The sequence below is a fragment of the Astatotilapia calliptera genome, chromosome 1 (genome assembly GCF_964374335.1).
Source record: "Astatotilapia calliptera chromosome 1, fAstCal68.1, whole genome shotgun sequence".
Classification (NCBI taxonomy): domain Eukaryota; kingdom Metazoa; phylum Chordata; class Actinopteri; order Cichliformes; family Cichlidae; genus Astatotilapia; species Astatotilapia calliptera.
In genome coordinates, this window is record NC_137422.1 from 3,169,784 (window position 1) to 3,187,121 (window position 17,338).

The window sequence follows — 17,338 nt, forward strand, 5'->3', positions numbered from 1 at the left end:
GTTATATTATACCTCATTACACGTCTGTGCTGTACTGATCTGAGATCAGATACCACAGAGTGAGTGCAACTATGCCTTGAATAAAAGTCCCGAATCAAAAGGGTGGCTCCAGTAAGCCCTCTATTAAATTAGTACACATTTGGGATCCAGTGACCTCTAATAAGTCTCAGTCACAGCCAGTTTACTTTGCACCTCTGGGTGCATCTTGAAAGCAACTTTTCCTCTGGAAAGGAAATCACTGGGGATAATGCCTAAGATGCGTCCTTTTGATCAAGAGCACACTTCACTACTTTTACGGGCTGTCTGCTGTCAGCTGTAAACATTTTACTGCAGGATTCGTTAAAGATCCATACTAACAGGATTTTTTAAATTACTTGCAAACTTATATCTAAATCAAAGTATTGCACAGAACCTTTGAGCCACATAAGCAAAAGAATGATTCCTTCAGTCCTTCCTCACTTTTCAACGATACTGAATTTCAGTGTTGATTTGAATTTTTTAAAATATACATCTCAAAAAATACATTTGCGGTTTGAGGTTTACACACAGTCGTCATGGGCATGAATGTCATTGTAACTTGGGGATTTTAATTATTTGTTTGAGCTGTCCTTTTTCCAGGCTACAGCATATATCTTTAAGAAGAAGAATTGGGTGCACAATGTTGGCTTTATTTAGGGTTTTCTATGACCAACACAGGATAAAAATCTATATATTGATTAAATGTCTCTTAGTAAGTTGCACGTTGACCAGGCACTTTTGTTGGACCATGTATTCCAGTAGTTTCCAGTTCCTGAACATCCTAACCACTTCCCTCTCATCTGAGGCTAACAGTTTGGCAAAGTGATGACACCAAATAACTTGTGCTTCGATAAAATTGTTTGAACTGATTATCTTGGAATCTGCAGCTGTGTAAAAATGGCTCCAGTAGACTTTAATGTAAATGTGAATTCTCCTTGGATCTATCCTGTTATTCTGAGTATTGGTCAGTCCAATGAGTGCTGACAAATCCTTTTTATGCTGACAAAGAGAAACTACAAGCTACAGCAAATCATGCTCACTAATGACATTTGAGCCTGTACATATATGTTTGACCATGTGTGGATTAGAGAAAATCCAAGATACATTTATGCATCTAATTCAGATTTTTTTTAAGTGATTAAAATGTGAACTGTTTTTCATTCCACCCTGGAAAGAAAAACAGTATAAAGAAATTTACCCTGATATTCATGATGATGAGTGAATGTAAACTTCTAACCTCACCTGTATTATTTACATCAGAATTTAAACAATTTCCCGTTTGAACTTTTAGATTGTGTAACATAAAATATCCAAAAAATGTGATGTGATTCACGTAAATTTGTCAACAGTTTACCTCCAGAGCTGGGACGCCCTTGCTGATTGGCTGGGGGTATTCTCGGAGGATGCGTTCTTCATCCAGGAACTTGCCTTCTCTCCCGTTGCTCGCTGGCTGGAAAAGCCCATAGTTGAGCACATCTTTCAGGCTCTGATTAAGTGTACAAAGGATCCGCTGCTTGGCAACCCAGACCGTTGCATCCGGGTTGAAGCGCATGCATTTCTGGTTGGGTTTGGAGCGCAGCAGAGGGGGAGGGGGGATATGTGAGAGGAAAAAAATAGACAGACTGATTAGAAAGTGATGCCTGAAGTGTTGGCTGGCAGACACAAGCAAGAAAAAGTAAATAATCACCTCTGAAAACAACAAACATTATGTGACACACATTTCACTTGTACTGGACTTCCAACTTTTGACTGGCAGATGCAAATAACTTGGACCATAAGACTCAAGAGAAGATTAGACCAGAGCTAAAGAACAATGGTGCCCAATTAAAACAGTTCTAACATATCCAAACTGGTGTTTTAATAACCCAAACCCTGTCCCAGTTACGAAAACTAGACACACACATCACTGCCAAACCTTTTTTAATTTATTGTTTTATTGTTAGGATGCTAAGCGGGGCCGCTGTCCTCGCTGCGGATGTAATTGACAGAACCCTTCTGCCCCTGCTCTTTCTCAGCTCCAGCTTCTGTGAAAAAACCCAAACAAATAATGCAGGATTTCTGGTCTGAATCAGAGAGGATTACGGGCACTGTGCCGCGGCATTCAGGAAGTGTCTGTGAGACTGTACAGCTGGGTGTGCTGCTCAGCCAGTGATAGCAGGCCTGTGTCTTTAATAAAGTCTGAAGTGATGAACAGTTTGTGAACTCTGTGTAGCTTTAATCCTCTTGCCTGGCGTTGAGACGAAGACAGGAGGTGAAGGGTTGGACGTGTACAGAAACAGATGTCTGGCATCTGGCAGGGGCTGTGTGGACTGATAGGGCCTCCTGTCCTCTTCTTACAATAGCAGACTTCCATCCACTCCCATTGTTAGTGCTTCCTGAACCGACTGTGCTCAACTTCAGCATTATATATGAAACAGTGATAGTGTGTGCATGTGTTAGGGTTTGCTCTTGTACTTTGGACGTCAGCACAGAGATATACAGAATAAAAACTGACAAAACTGTGTTTTCCAGTGGTCACGCTTGAACTGTAGAGATATTCTGCTGGAGAAACAGCATCTGGCCACCTAAGACTGGAAATAAACCACTCATTCTTACCCATTGCTGTGACTTTATCCCTAACACTGTAGAAAAAAAAAAGCAACACTTTCACTTAGGTTTTTTAAATTTTTGTAATTATTAAGGACAAAGACATCACAAAAGTATGCCAAGAGGACAAAAAGGCTCACGTCCACTGAGATCTCTCAGCACCTGTAAGAACTAAATGCTGCATATGCTGACCACTGCAATGTTTAATTAAACATTGAATACTCTATACTGTTCCAGGTGAGATCCATGGCTCTGCACTTGGAGCTAATTCTTATCACAGCCACTTCACATTGGCTGCAAATTACTGCAGGAAATGTTGGAGATCATCACTCAGTAAAGCCCAGACATTTTGTGCATAAATGTTTTTAAAGACCCTAAAAAGCAGGGCAACCCTGAACTTGAACTTTTGCTTCACAAAATGGACGTTTGCACCACCAACCCTGGGCGTCAATAACTGATGGTAAAGATGCAAAACATATTATTTTAAAGATGTGACAAGACGAGCTCCAGAAGAAATGATGTGCTGGTGTTGAGGATGTGTTCAGTGACATTCTCAGGTTTGATCCTTGGTCCTTTGTGATGCTTAATTTCACCTGTCATCAAAACCAAGTAAATTCTCCCGTCAGTGAACCTTCATTACACTGGCTTACTCTCATGACTGGATGCCCTGCAGGAGGTTGTAGGGAGTCCTAGCTTTTTAAAAACTAGCTTAAACAGAAATAAGATCCCTTAGTATTTTGTGTCATCTTTGCTACTTTGGTTGTGACCATTGAAATTGGTGAAAACCTAATCTGTTATCATCTCCACTGGCACCCACCTGACTGTGAAATTAGCATGATCCACAGTGGCCAGAACTGAAAGTGTAAGACCCAGACCACAAATACAGAATATTTGAAAAGATAATTTCAAACAGTGAGCATTTGCTGCAGCAACTGCTTTACATGGCACCCGACTAGGTAAAATCATCTTATTGGTTACTCCTCTTGTCAACACACATTTGATGGTGCTGGTGTCTGAGTTAATGACAGTTAGACTAAGCATATGTCCACAGCGGCTTTCTGGTGTTCACAAACCTGTCGTCTCCTGTGGTCCAAGCATTCAAACCAACCATGTTTGGAAAGCTCGCTTTGCTTGTCACTGAGTCCAGCCTCTGAATTTTTAGCAGAAATTAACTTTGAAAAGATGTTGTCTCTGTCTGGATGTAAGAACTGTGTACTGGCATTGAATGACAGTGGAGATGGATGAAATAAAGTGAGAAAAGAAAGCTTGTAAGAGAAGAACAGTGTGAAGATTGTGGAAGAACCAAGAACACAGAAAAGCATGTGGGAAAGAGGAAATGTTGTCACTCCCTACACCTGCCTTTTCTTGTCCAAGATGTTGGTTCTTTTGAAACATTATACATTGCTGCAGCTGACTTTTAGACTTTTTTGGATAAATTGCAGCGTGACAGAGATTATTACACTGTTAAATATTTTAGACAAAGTCTGGATCTCTTTTTCTCCTGCTTCTAGTCTTTTCACTCAGAAATGATATGAACGAGCACAGTTTTCAGGAGCCTGCCTCACGTGTCTGTGAGCAAGTGTGTGTTTGTGTTAGCTTGAATTATTCACTTGATTTTGATTTCCAAGCGGACTGTGTGACTCAATCATGTGATCAAGTGGCACCACTGAGTACTCACTGATGAATGTGAAATCAGAAGCACTAGTGCATACTCGTGAGAGAGCTTAGTGTACATGTGAACATGCACATACATATTTTATGCTGCAGTTCTTTTCACTTTGATAATTACGTCAACGGGTCATGAGTTTATTTCATCACTGTACATTTCAATCCACTGGATTGTACAAACTCAATGTGCAGCATAAAAGGGCATTACAAATGAGACCGAAAGGAACGAAACTCAGGAGAGGAACATCAAGTGGCTGAAGATAGAGCTTTGCCAAGCAGCAGCCCCGCCATCTTTGGTCCCTTTTACTCCTTTGTCCTTTTGCACATGTGCATCCAATAAAAAGCTATTATTCCTCAAGGACATGCACGCATCAAGCAAAGAGCTGCAGTTCAGAGCAAACTCAAACTACTGCACAGACTCCAGAAGCACCTAGCTGCTCTTTCACATTCACACTGGCAGTCTTTTATGACGACGTTTACTTACAGATTCTCACTGTGAATGAAAGGAAGGCTGCATCTATGTACAGTTAAGGTCGCCTACATGTGGTACATGGTCAGTGAGGATGTAGGCTGCTTGTACTGTATGCACATAGTTCTCACAGAGCTTTAAAGAACAAGCAGCACCATACTGACCCACAGTGTAAATGTACCAACGCTGCAGTTTATGAAAAGCTAACAGCTAAAGTCACAGTTCCCACTGTTCATGTAAAACAAACAAAACTCTGTGGAGTCACTGTTTACCAGAACGATTTTAAAAGTAGAATCTTTCTTTTTTTTTTTTGGGGGGGGGGGGGGGGGGGTGATTTATTTTATTTATTGTTTTCTATTTTATATCCTTTACTTTTGTGTGAGTCCTCATGACTTGTGACTTAAATATTGTCATAACTAATTTAATCCAGGATTCCTCAATGAGTTGTTGTAGGTGCTGATGGCTGTGGGCAGGAAGCATCTCCTGTATTACAGCAGGTCTGAAGACACTCTGCTGCTGTAAACTGACTCATGAAGAGGATGCTCAGGGTTGTCCATAATTTTCTTTTTTTTTGATTTTGTGAAGAATCCCTCTTTGCACCATCATCTCCACTGGTTCCACAGTAGGACAGAAGCAGTGTTCTTCATCAGGTTTTTGAGCCGTTTTAAGTCCCTGGCTCTGATGCTGCTACCCCAGCAGGTGATTTAAGAAGACTCTCCACAACACACTTATTGAAGGACCCACGCTTCCTCAGGAAGTACAGTCTGCTCTGACTCTTCTTGTAGATAGCTTCACTGATCAGTCTGCAGTCTAGTCTGTTGTCCAGGTGGACACTGAGGTATTTATACTCTTCGACCACCTACACTTCTAATCCATCCATCCATTCACTTCCGCTTATCCTGTTCAGGGTCGCGGGGGGCGCTGGAGCCTATCCCAGCTGTCATAGGGCGAGAGGCGGGGTACACCCTGGACAGGTTGCCAGTCTGTTGCAGGGCCAACACACAGGGACAGACTGACAGACCATTTGCACTCACATTCATTCGCACATTCACACCTAGTGACAATTTGGATTATCCAATTAACCTATCCCCACAAGCTGCATGTCTTTGGACGGTGGGAGGAACCCGGAGTACCCGGAGAGAACCCACGCAAACACGGGGAGAACATGCAAACTCCACACAGAAAGACCCCGGCCTGATGGTGGAATTGAACTCAGGACCTTCTTGCTGTGCGGCAACAGTGCTAACCACTGTGCCACTGTGCTGCCAGGTAACATCCTAATCCCATGATGGAAATAGCGTTTGACGTAACACTTAACGGGGTTTTACATGGCCGATCAACACAATTTAAAAACTGGTATAAAGTCCACACTTTTTCCGTCAATTGTTCCGTCTGTCCTGCTCACATCTCCAGTGGTTGTACACGGTGTCGTTAACGTGGCTTCACTCCACATCAGCCGCTTTGCTAGCTAAACACCGGTGTCGGCACATAAAGACGCTGTCATAGCCTGTCAATGATGTTGATTAGCTGTGTATATACGAATGTGAATCGCATCATTGGCTGGACTATGGGATAAGGCGGCATCGTTCTAATCCCATACAGGAGCAGCCAGTCACTTACTGACTCACACTGCAAAACAGAATTGTTAAAGTATTTCAGGTTAGATTTATTTATTTATTTTTGTGCGCAACGCAGATTTTCTGTGCGCAGAAACCAGCAGTGCGCAAATGCGCACGCGTGCAGCTTAGAGGGAACGTTGGTCAACAGGAGAATAACTTGGTGACTTTTTTCCTTAAACAATCACACAAACTTAGAATTGGGACTAACTGGATGGTCAGTCAGGTCCAGTAGTTAAGTTAAACTGAGTTGATCATTTGCTGTGAAGCGTTTGTGTGATAGTCTTTCACGCACATATGACTGTTTGGACAGTCATAGCGACAACATTAGATGACAAATTTTACACTTTGAGGTTTTGGTCCTACTGGATTACAACTTCCAAGAACTTGGAATCTTATTGGATTATATCCACACAGAGATAGGCACGTCGTGGCCAAGGCATGCCCACTCTGTCCAACCTGTCTCGTCTCTCACATCAGAATAAAATCAGCATAATCTCAGAGTAGGTTAATGAGATAAGTCCACCGATTTGATTGTGTGATTATTATGATTTGATGTGGCTTTTGCTTTGTTCCTGCTGAACTGCTTTTAGTAACACGCCCTGTATTCAAAAAGTCTAAATTGTGGACATTCCCTTTTTAACTTTTTTGAACAGTGAAGCATAAAACCTGCATATTCTTATAACATCACTCGAAGGGCTCTTACAGGTTACGCTAACCTTAAAATTAACAGTTAACTTGGTTTTCAAGGCCACTAAATGTAACCCAGTTATTTACCAAGTGCACCAATTTAGAGAGCCGTAGATAACCGGCGATACGGTCTCTCAATCACACCACCACACAGTACTGACCCACACATACAGTTCTTACACACACTGGACATTCTGGACATTGTTTCACTTCATTACTTAAATCACGCTGCTGTTATTGTGTATATATTTATTTATATTTCTTCATACATTCTTATATAGTTCTATATTGTGTATTTTGTTGTACAGTTATTTTATTTTCAACTTTAATTTATATATTTTATCTTATTCTTTCCCAGTTAAATTTACCCTTCATTCTAATTTGTGTTGTACAGTTATTTCATTTTTAACCTTAATTTATATTTTATTCCTTCCTAGTTAAATTTACCCTTTTTAATTTTTCATATTTATTTCCTATCTTATTCATAGCCTTTTCCTTTTGTGTTTTCTTTAGGTCACGAGCAGTTGTCCAAGCATTTCACTACATATCGTACTGTGTATGACTGTGTACGTGACAAATAAAATTTGAATTTGAATTTAACCGGTGTGAAGGTGCACCAGGGCCACCCTGGTAAACATGCCTTCAAAGGGACCAGGTTCGTCTCCCATAGGGACTCAGTATCAGTTAGAGCTGGGCAAGTCTCCTACCCGACTCCATCTAAGCTCTCTTTGCCTATTGGGTAATTCTTAGAGAAGAAACAGAGAAACACCGGGGACGATACACAGAATGACACGCAGACGCTCCGACGAAGAACAGAGGTAACCACACACTAAAAATACACACAGGGTAACAATCTAACTATACAAGACAACAGGGAAACAAAACAGAACACATGACCTGGGACACCTTTTAAGTAAAACAGGAAATACAACTGGCTCAAGGACACGGACTTGAAACTACACACGGGAGTACAGGGACCAAAACCTAAGAACTAGAGAAACCATCACAATTGCAGTGAAGCGCCAGATAACAACAAAGATCAATAATAATACACCCTGGACCGTGACAATTATTGGCTTGCGAGTTGTGAGAATTTTCTGTGTCATGAAAGTAACTCTCTTTTGACCTGGCTAAATCCATGGTAACATGCTGAACACATAACCTGATTATATTCAGATTTTTACTTTCGTGGCTCAAGAGTTGGGAGTTCGCCTTGTAATCGGAAGGTTGCCGGTTCGAGCCCCGGCTTGGACAGTCTCGGTTGTTGTGTCCTTGGGCAAGACACTTCACCCGTTGCCTACTGGTGGTGGTCAGAGGGCCCGGTGGCGCCAGTGTCCGGCAGCCTCGCCTCTGTCAGTGCGCCCCAGGGTGGCTGTGGCTACATTGTAGCTGCCATCACCAGTGTGTGAATGTCTGTGTGAATGGGTGGATGACTGGATATGTAAAGCGCTTTGGGGTCCTTAGGGACTAGAAAAGCGCTATACAAATACAGGCCATTTACCATTTACTTTAGAATCTTTAAAAGTGCCTGAGTTTAACAGATTATTTAATTTACAGCATGGTTTAAGTGAATCAGTCCTGCTTGATTTACCAGAACCATCTGAAATTTGGTCAGGAAAGCCTTAAAGAGTTGGAACAACTTTGAGTAAACTCAGTTTTTTCAAATGGCCTCAGTGTTTTGCTATGAAGCACAAAAAATACTGTAACTTAAACACGCATTTCTAATCTGTCCCAAACTTTACATTTGATCAAAGTCCCAACAAATAGGCACCGACAGCCAGAGCAGCACCGAGTGGGAATAGGAAATGTTTTTGCTTTGAGTATTATTCCTCACAGGCTGACCACATCCACTTAGAAAGAGGTCTGTATAAACTTCCAGCCTTGATGATGCCTTTGTGTAAAAATGATGGCTTTTCATTTAATGGCGGCTCTAGTAGCATGGCACGAAAAAGGAAGCTGTAATTGAGGGGTAGGATTTTAGAAAATCATAACATTATTATCATTATTATATATTATACACCCACTTATATATATATTAGTGGGTGTGTGAAACCATGAGGCAGGCCATGTGGTAGGTTTGTCTGTGTTTGAGGCTGAAACAGCCAAAAACCTTATGAGACATTTTAAATTTAAGATTGACAGACAGACATTTTATTGTCATTCAGTGAACAAGGAATGAAATATTTTTGGAGTTGGCTCACCAAAGGATGAAAATGTATCAAAAATATGTTAAATATGTAATAAGTTATGTTGCATCCCGCTTCCATCCCGCACAGAGATGCAGCTGGTCACACACTCAGTGTACAACACTGTGACATAAACTTAACATGTGTTCTTGTACAATGTCTAGCAGGCACAGGAAGTGTGCCTTGTTTATGAAACAGACAAATTAGAATTTTCTGAAAGACTGCAACAAACATCTCGAGTGAGTCGAGCCCGGCACACGTACACGGCAGCAGGCGCGATGCCACGGTCCTACTGCTGCTCGCAGCTTTAATGTGGAATATGAAATAAGGGCCTAAAAATAAGATTAATTAGGCATCATTTACTTTCAGCTATTCATCTACCTGCTATTCATTTACATATTAATAGGAAATGGAAGGACAATCTAACATTCATTTACTTTCTCCTTTTGGCTCCCACATCTGGGTTCATCATCTTCTATTATAAACTGCACAGCAATATTAAATTGTATAATCAGTATTTGAGTTCTAAGGGCAAACTGTGTCATTAAATGTTGTAGTGTGACTCTCACCAAGCACCTAATCCAGTAAACGCTTTTCTTCACTAATTTTCCAAATAGCCTCGCCCACCTCATGACCCACCTTAACTTTTGATACACACTCTTACACATATGCAGCTATATATAACAACCTGCTACACGTCTCCCATTCAACAGTCACAGACCAACTAATATCATATTATGATTCTTGATGGCCAGAGCTCGTTTAAGTCCCCGGCTTTAAAACTGTAAATGAGTGAAAGATTACTGGTAAGCCTACTTTAAACAGCAGGAAGCCTCCAAGGCTGAGATTACACTCCTTTGCTTCCTCTGAAAACATCCATTTGCTTAAAGGTTAATCTCACACAAATGGAAGAGATAAGGATGTGTTATATTATCATGCTAGAGGAGTCTTATAATGAGTATAAAATAAGATAAAACAGCAAACCGATGGAATGTGCTAACAGGTGTATGTGTTTTTCAAGTTTTGGCAAATGTCTTTGCACATTTCCTGCAAATTTCTTTTATCTCTCCAGGTATATACAACAGATGATATATACCAGCTAATAGGGATACTACTTTATACATGAAAGGACCCTTAAAGAATATTCACCCTCTCAGAAATGCCAGTGATTTCGTTGTTGGAGTTGGAGTGAGCAGAGTGCAGTGAAGCACATTTGGATCACTGTAAAACCTTTAACATCTGGAAATGCACCTGTTTCTTTCTGCCTGCATTATCAATTTTTATAAAGATTCCTATCTGTTTAATGCATGGTGACACTGTTTGTAAGCCACAACTGAAATGCCACCGACTGTACCTTTCCTGCAGGTCTCACACATTAATGGCATCATTGCGTTTGAGTTTACTGCAAGCCAGCTTTCAATAAAAGCTTTTAGATCACAAAAGAGGTTAGAAGGTGTTAGAATACACAGCATTCATTTCCAGTACATATCAAGTCGCAAGTTTATGTTCATCAGTCACGTTAATATTTCACACAGTCACAAACATGATCAATTCGAAACATTTATCGGGTTACTGGCATCCCATCTAGGGTTAGGGTCGAGGTCGTTTCCCTTACTGATGAAATCTCATACGTTAATGTTAACATTAATATTGTTCTGTTAAACGCTTTGAGCTCTGGCGTCCCAAAAAGATGAAAATTTTAACAAAAAAAGAGGTGGATGTTTGCCTAACCCTACCCTAGATGCGGGTGAGCTGGTGGATGCTACGAGGTTAACATCAGCACTCTCAAAAGCTCTGTTCTCATCCTTCACAGATACTCACTGTCTGCTGCAAGTCAGGGATCAAGAGACGGATAACCAGTGAGTTCGTGTGAATGTCGTCCATGCGGTTCTGCGATGGCTCTGCAGTGGCCCTTATAGTCTCATAGATGGTTTCTTCGCGGGAGCTCTCGGAGGCACAATCATCAGAGTAGTCGGAAAAGCTCTGGGCCATCTCATCCTCACTGGAGGTGGAGCTTTGGGGCATAGTCAGCAGGCCCGGGGAATTCAGCTGGGACAGAGAAGCAAACAGGAAATAATATCAGGCTCTTGCAAAGAGATGATTAAAGAAACTAGATATTCAAATTGAATAATCTCCTCCTGTTCCCATCAGACACCTTCTGTCATTTCAGACAGCCGTCAAAGACCACGCATGCTACTTTGTCTCATCCATCCTGTGCTAACAGCTTGTACAGTGGGCTTCAGTAAACTCCCAGAGGTACTAATATCACCTAATATATGCAAAAACATGGTCTGGCTCATTAGTGCTTTCTGTATATCACTAAATGAACTTCACGAGGGTGAAAACTGCACCTGAGAGTTAATCTATTCCCTATGGCCAAATGATCCACTGGCAACATGATTTATGGTCTTATCAGTCAGTGCCTCCAGCTGTGTGCTTGTAAGTGACCCGGGCAGAATGAAGATACTGAAATAACCCGAATGTCTGATTAAATATATTTTCAACTTTTCTCAGAAGTCAGTGTGTGGGGGATTTGGAGGTTAAATGTTTTATATTAATTAAATACTAACAATTAATATCCCCATATGTCATTGACCTTACACTGACAAAAAAGATTTCTTTTTTAAAGTAACTGATTAAAACAGTACCCAACACTCACACTGAACTATTCTCACTTGTTGACATTAGATAACAGTTAGAGGTCTAACATAAGTACTAAACACAGACAGAGATTAAATGATTTTTAGGTAAAACCTTCCCAATGTATAACTTATTCTTCATTTCGTTCATTAAATATTATTTTTCATTTTTAAAAAACTTATCTATGACCTTTTCTTTAACTAAAGAAAACACTTCAACTTGTAAATACAAGCAAAAACCGTGTAAGTCAAAATCTGAAGGTTATAGCTCAACATAGGAAATGATCATGCTAAGATGTGCGTATTTCACTCTACTTCTTTTCAGAGTGCCAGCAAGATACAATATTTCACAAGATGACTTTTCAAACATCTGTCTGTTTAACTGCGACTGCTGCAAAAACCAAACAAACAAAAAAGAAAAAACCCAAACCTGGACTCTGTCACGGGTTCATAACTCTAGGAACAACAAGTAGGCCTGCAGAGCGAGAGCAAAGTGCTCTAATAGGGTGATATGGTGCTACAAGGTCATTAAGATAAGATGGACCTGATTATTTAAGACCTTGTATGTGAGGAGCAGGATTTTGGATTCTGGATTTAACAGGAAGCCAAAACAGGAGAAATCTGCTCTCTCTTTCTAGTCCCTGTCAGGACTCTTGCTGCAGCATTTTGGATCAGCTGAAGGCTTTTCAGGGAGTTTTTTGGACATCCTGATAATAATGAATTACAGTCGTCCAGCCTGGAAGTAATAAAAGCATGAACTAGTTTTTCAGCGTCACTCTGAGACAGGATATTTCTAATTTTAGAGATGTTGCACAAATGGAAGAATGCAGTCTTACATAATTGTTTAATATGTGCGTTGAACGACATGTCCTGGTCAAAAATGACTCCAAGGTTCCTCACAATGTCATACTGCACTGAGGTCTAGCAGGACAAGCACAGAGATGAGTCCACTGTCAGAGGCCATAAGAAGATCATTTGTAACCTTCACTAAAGCTGTTTCTGTGCTGTGATGAGCTCTGAAACCTGACTGAAACAAACAAGCCTCTGCAGATGATCTGTTAGCTGTTTGACAACTACTCTTTCAAGGATGTTTGATATGAAGGTTGGAGATTGGCCTATAATTAGCTAAGACTGCTGGGTCTAGAGATGCTTTTTAAGCAACAAGATGTGTATTTAGAATCCTTGTCTTTTTTGAATCCCCAATCGGGTCCAAGTTTCAGCTGTCTAGCTGTTAATTTGAGGTGAAGTTGAAGAATCTGAAAGTAGTCCTTTTTATTTTTTAATCCACTTTGTTCAATGTCCTCGTGCCACTGGTAGTAAAAGAGCCCCACAGGATGATTCCTCTACCACCATTCCTGACAGCTGGTACAGTCTATTTGAAAACGATTTGTAATTTGCAGTTATTTAGAAATATAGAATTTTAAGCAGCACCTTAATGAGTGTATATTTATATTTGTATATATTTAAACAAATACCGGTATATAATTTTGACCCTGTGCAGATTATAGAAAATCCAAAATAAATTGTACATCCACTCCCTTTTTTTTTAAGTCATCAAGGATATATGTTGTACAATCATGGAAAAAGAACAGTGCAAAGAAACCATAAAAAGCCCAAAATGACTATGACATTCATGGCTATGATGAGTGTACATATCCAACCATATATGCCCATTAGCTGAGATGTCCCGGATTTGATGACACTGCAGGTAACAATAGATAAAGCTGCCATTTTCAGTGACATGTGTAATGGATAGATTTGCCTTTTTCCAGATTCCTTGAGTTCGTATTCCCACTCGTGATAACAGATAACTCTACATTGTATTCCTTGAGGATTTGAGAAATGTTTTTAACAAAGAAGGATGAAAATGGGTGAGAAAAGATGAAGAATCAAGGTGTGACAGTTAAAAAATGCCAGTTTTATATCAGTTCGAAAAGCAACTCCTGATTTTGTTTTTGCACATTTTCATTTCAGCCTCCTGCTGCGGACTTTATTCTGTAATGTGTATAATTTCCTCCCATGCTTTTCCAATCAGCATGTGGCCAATTACAAATGCACTCGAAGTGTCACGTAACATGTGTCATGTTTGAGCATTCAAGTGATACGAAGTACTGCTTCATAGATAATTGGCAAACCTTCTGGAGGAAACCTGGTCTTGTTAGGAGAGACGGCATCCATCCCACTTTGGATGGAGCAGCTCTCATTTCTAGAAATATGGATTATTAAACCCCCCAAAATATGACTATCCAGAGTTGGGACCAAGAAGCAGAGTTGCAGTCTTACACTCCTCTCTGCAGCTTCTCTCCTCCTGCTACCCCCCCCCCCCCAAAAACCCCCCCATCTCCATAGAGACTGTGTCAGCTTCCAAAAAGACAAAAAACAAACTAAAACCAGCAACAAACAACTTAAACATAAACAATTACAAAGAAAGAACAATACAGTATCCACATCTGAACCAAAGAGTAAAACAGTGAAATGTGGATTATTAAATATTAGGTCTCTCTCCTCCAAGTCTCTGTTAGTACATGACTTAATAATTGATCAACAAATCGATTTACTCTGCCTTACAGAAACCTGGTTGCAGCAGGATGATTATGTTAGTTTAAATGAATCAACACCCCCGAGTCATTCTAACTACCAGAAACCTCGAAGCACAGGCCGAGGGGGCGGTGTGGCAGCAATTTTTCACACCAGCCTATTAATTAATGAAAGACCAAGACAGACTTTTAATTCATTTGAAAGCCTGATGCTTAGCCTCGTCCACCCCAGCTGTAAAACTCAGAAACCAGTCTTACTTGTTATCATCTATCGTCCACCTGGGCCTTACACAGAGTTTCTGTCTGATTTCTCAGACTTTATATCTGATTTAGTTCTGAGCTCAGATAAAATAATTATTGTGGGTGATTTTAACATCCATGTAGATGCTAAAAATGACAGCCTCAACATGGCATTTAATCTGTTATTAGACTCAATTGGCTTCTCTCAAAATGTAAAAGAACCCACCCACCACTTTAATCACACTCTAGATCTTGTTTTAACATATGGCATAGAAACTGAACATTTAACAGTGTTTCCTGAAAACCCTCTCCTGTCTGATCATTTCCTGATAACATTTACATTTACAATAATTGATTACACAGCAGTGGAGAGTAGACTTTATCACAGTAGATGTCTTTCTGAAAGTGCTGTAACTAAGTTTAAGAATATAATCCAACCACTGTTATCATCTTCAATGCCGTGTACCAACACAGAGCAGAGCAGCTATCTGAACGCTACCCCAACAGAGGTCGATCATCTTGTTAATAATTTTACCTCCTCACTACGTACGACTCTGGATACTGTAGTGCCAGTGAAAACTAAGGTCTCTAATCAGAAGTACCTGACTCCGTGGTATAATTCTCAAACACGTAGCCTAAAGCAGATGACTCTTAAGCTGGAGAGGAAATGGCGTGTCACAAATTTATAGGATCATCATTTAGCCTGGAGAAATAGTTTGTTGCCCAACGGGCCTGCCTTGGGTTGAGCTGCTTGGCAGAACGAATATGGATCAGGTTCTGATGATCAGTCCAGATCAGAAAAGGGTCTTTCGCTCCCAGGAGCCAATGCCGCCACTCTTCTAAGGCCCACTTGATGGCCAGGAGTTCTCGGTCTCCGACACCGTACCGTTGCTGCGTGGGAGAAAATTTCCTTGAGAAATAGCAGCATGGGTGAAGTTTTCCATCCGGGTCGTGTTGAGAAAGGACGGCGCCAGCGCCAACATCGGAGGCATCCACCTCCACCACAAAATCTCTGGCAGGATCAGGGTGGAGCAGGACGGGGGCCATAGTGAACCGGTGGATAAGGTCTTGGAATGCCTGTTTTGCACCTGGGGAGAGGCAGAAGGGCTTAGGCAGGTTAGCTGGTTTGGTGAGGGATGTCAGTGGGGCGACAACGGTGCTGAAGTTACGGATAAAGCGCCGAAAGAAATTGGCAAAGCCCAGGAAGCTCTGTAGCTGCTTAAGGCTGGAGGGCTGAGGCCACTGGGTCACGGCTTGGACCTTTTGCGGGTCCATGGTCAGGCCATCGGAGGAGATGGTGAAGCCTAGGAAGGTGGTGGACTGCTGATGGAAAGCACACTTCAGTTTGCAGAACAGCTGGTACTCAAGCAGCCTGCTCAGCACGGCCCTCACATGGTGAATATGGTCCACTTCGGTGCGGGAGTTGATCAAGATGTCGTCTAGATAAGCAAACACCCACCGGCCTAGCATATCCCGCAAGACATCGTTGATCAGATGTTGGAAGACAGCAGGGCTGTTGCAGAGGCCGAAGGGCATCACCAGGTACTCCCGGTGCCCGTTAGGGGTGATGAAGGCCATCTTCCATTCGTCCCCTTCCCTAATGCGCACCAAATTGTAGGCGCTGCGTAGGTCTAGCTTGGTGAAGATGCAGGCCTGGGAGAGGGAATCGAGTGCGGTGGATAGCAGAGGAAGAGGATGGCGGTTCTTGACAGTGACTTTATTCAAGCCCTGATAATCTATACAGGGGCGGGGCCCGCCATCTTTCTTCTTGACAAAGAAGAATCCAGCAGCAGCAGGAGAGGTAGAAGGGCGAATAAAGCCCTGTTGGAGAGCCTCAGCAACGTACTCCTCCATGGCCTTATTCTCTGCGGGTGACAGAAAGAACAGGCGACCACGAGGGGGGACCGCTCCCGGGAGGAGCTCAATGGCTATGTCGTAGGAGCGATGAGGAGGTAGAGTAGAGGCTCGCCTCTTACTGAAGACCTCAGATAGGTTGTGGTAAGCCGGAGGGATCTTATCCAGATCAATGGGCTCCGGGGTTGAGGCCTCTTCTGACTTTGAGTTCTTTTGGGTCCGAGAGAGAAGGCAGCGGCGTGGACACTGGGGACCCCAATCCAGGATCTGGCAGGAAGACCAGGAGATGTGGGGGTCATGTTGACGGAACCAGGGGTATCCAAGGATGAGAGGAGAGGAAGTAGCCGAGACTACTAGAAACCGGACCTCCTCCTGATGATCCCCAATAGACATGCGAACCGGCTGGGTCTGGAACAGGATCGGGTAGGGTTGGAGGGGTCGCCCATCTACTGAGGTCACCGGGAGAAATCGATCAACGGAAGTTAACGGAATGCAAAGTCGAGAGGCTAGTTTTTGGTCGATGAAGTTCTCAGCGGCTCCGGTGTCCAGGAGGGCTTCAGATGAGAACTGTTGGTGTTTCAGGTGAAATATTACTGGTAACAGAAAACGAGAGGGGTCAGAGGAGTGTGAAGGGCCAGGTGGGACTCCCCGGCAGTCTACCTGGCGTCATCGTTTCCCGGACGTAGCGGGCACTGGGGACGACGGTGTCGAGCTGATCCACAGTAGGCGCAGAGACCCTCATGCCAGCATCTCTCTCTCTCTCTTCTTTGGAGAGTCTACCCAGCTGCATGGGCTCCTCGCTGGATGTACTGCTTGGGCTAGCAGCGGCTCCTTC

The 17,338-nt window shown here is 42.2% G+C and overlaps 1 protein-coding gene across 1 annotated transcript in view; it reads right to left on the reverse strand.

Moving 5' to 3' along the window:
• shank2b (SH3 and multiple ankyrin repeat domains 2b) overlaps positions 1-17,338 on the reverse strand; it is a 334,629-nt gene that overhangs the window by 228,209 nt on the left and 89,082 nt on the right. Inside the window, exons 2-3 of the mRNA XM_026194263.2 lie at positions 11,055-11,282; positions 1,373-1,576 (exon numbers count right to left, since the gene is read on the reverse strand). Coding sequence (XP_026050048.2) covers positions 1,373-1,576; positions 11,055-11,258 — 408 coding nt within the window. The 5' untranslated portion in view covers positions 11,259-11,282. The remainder of the gene's footprint in view (positions 1-1,372; positions 1,577-11,054; positions 11,283-17,338) is intronic.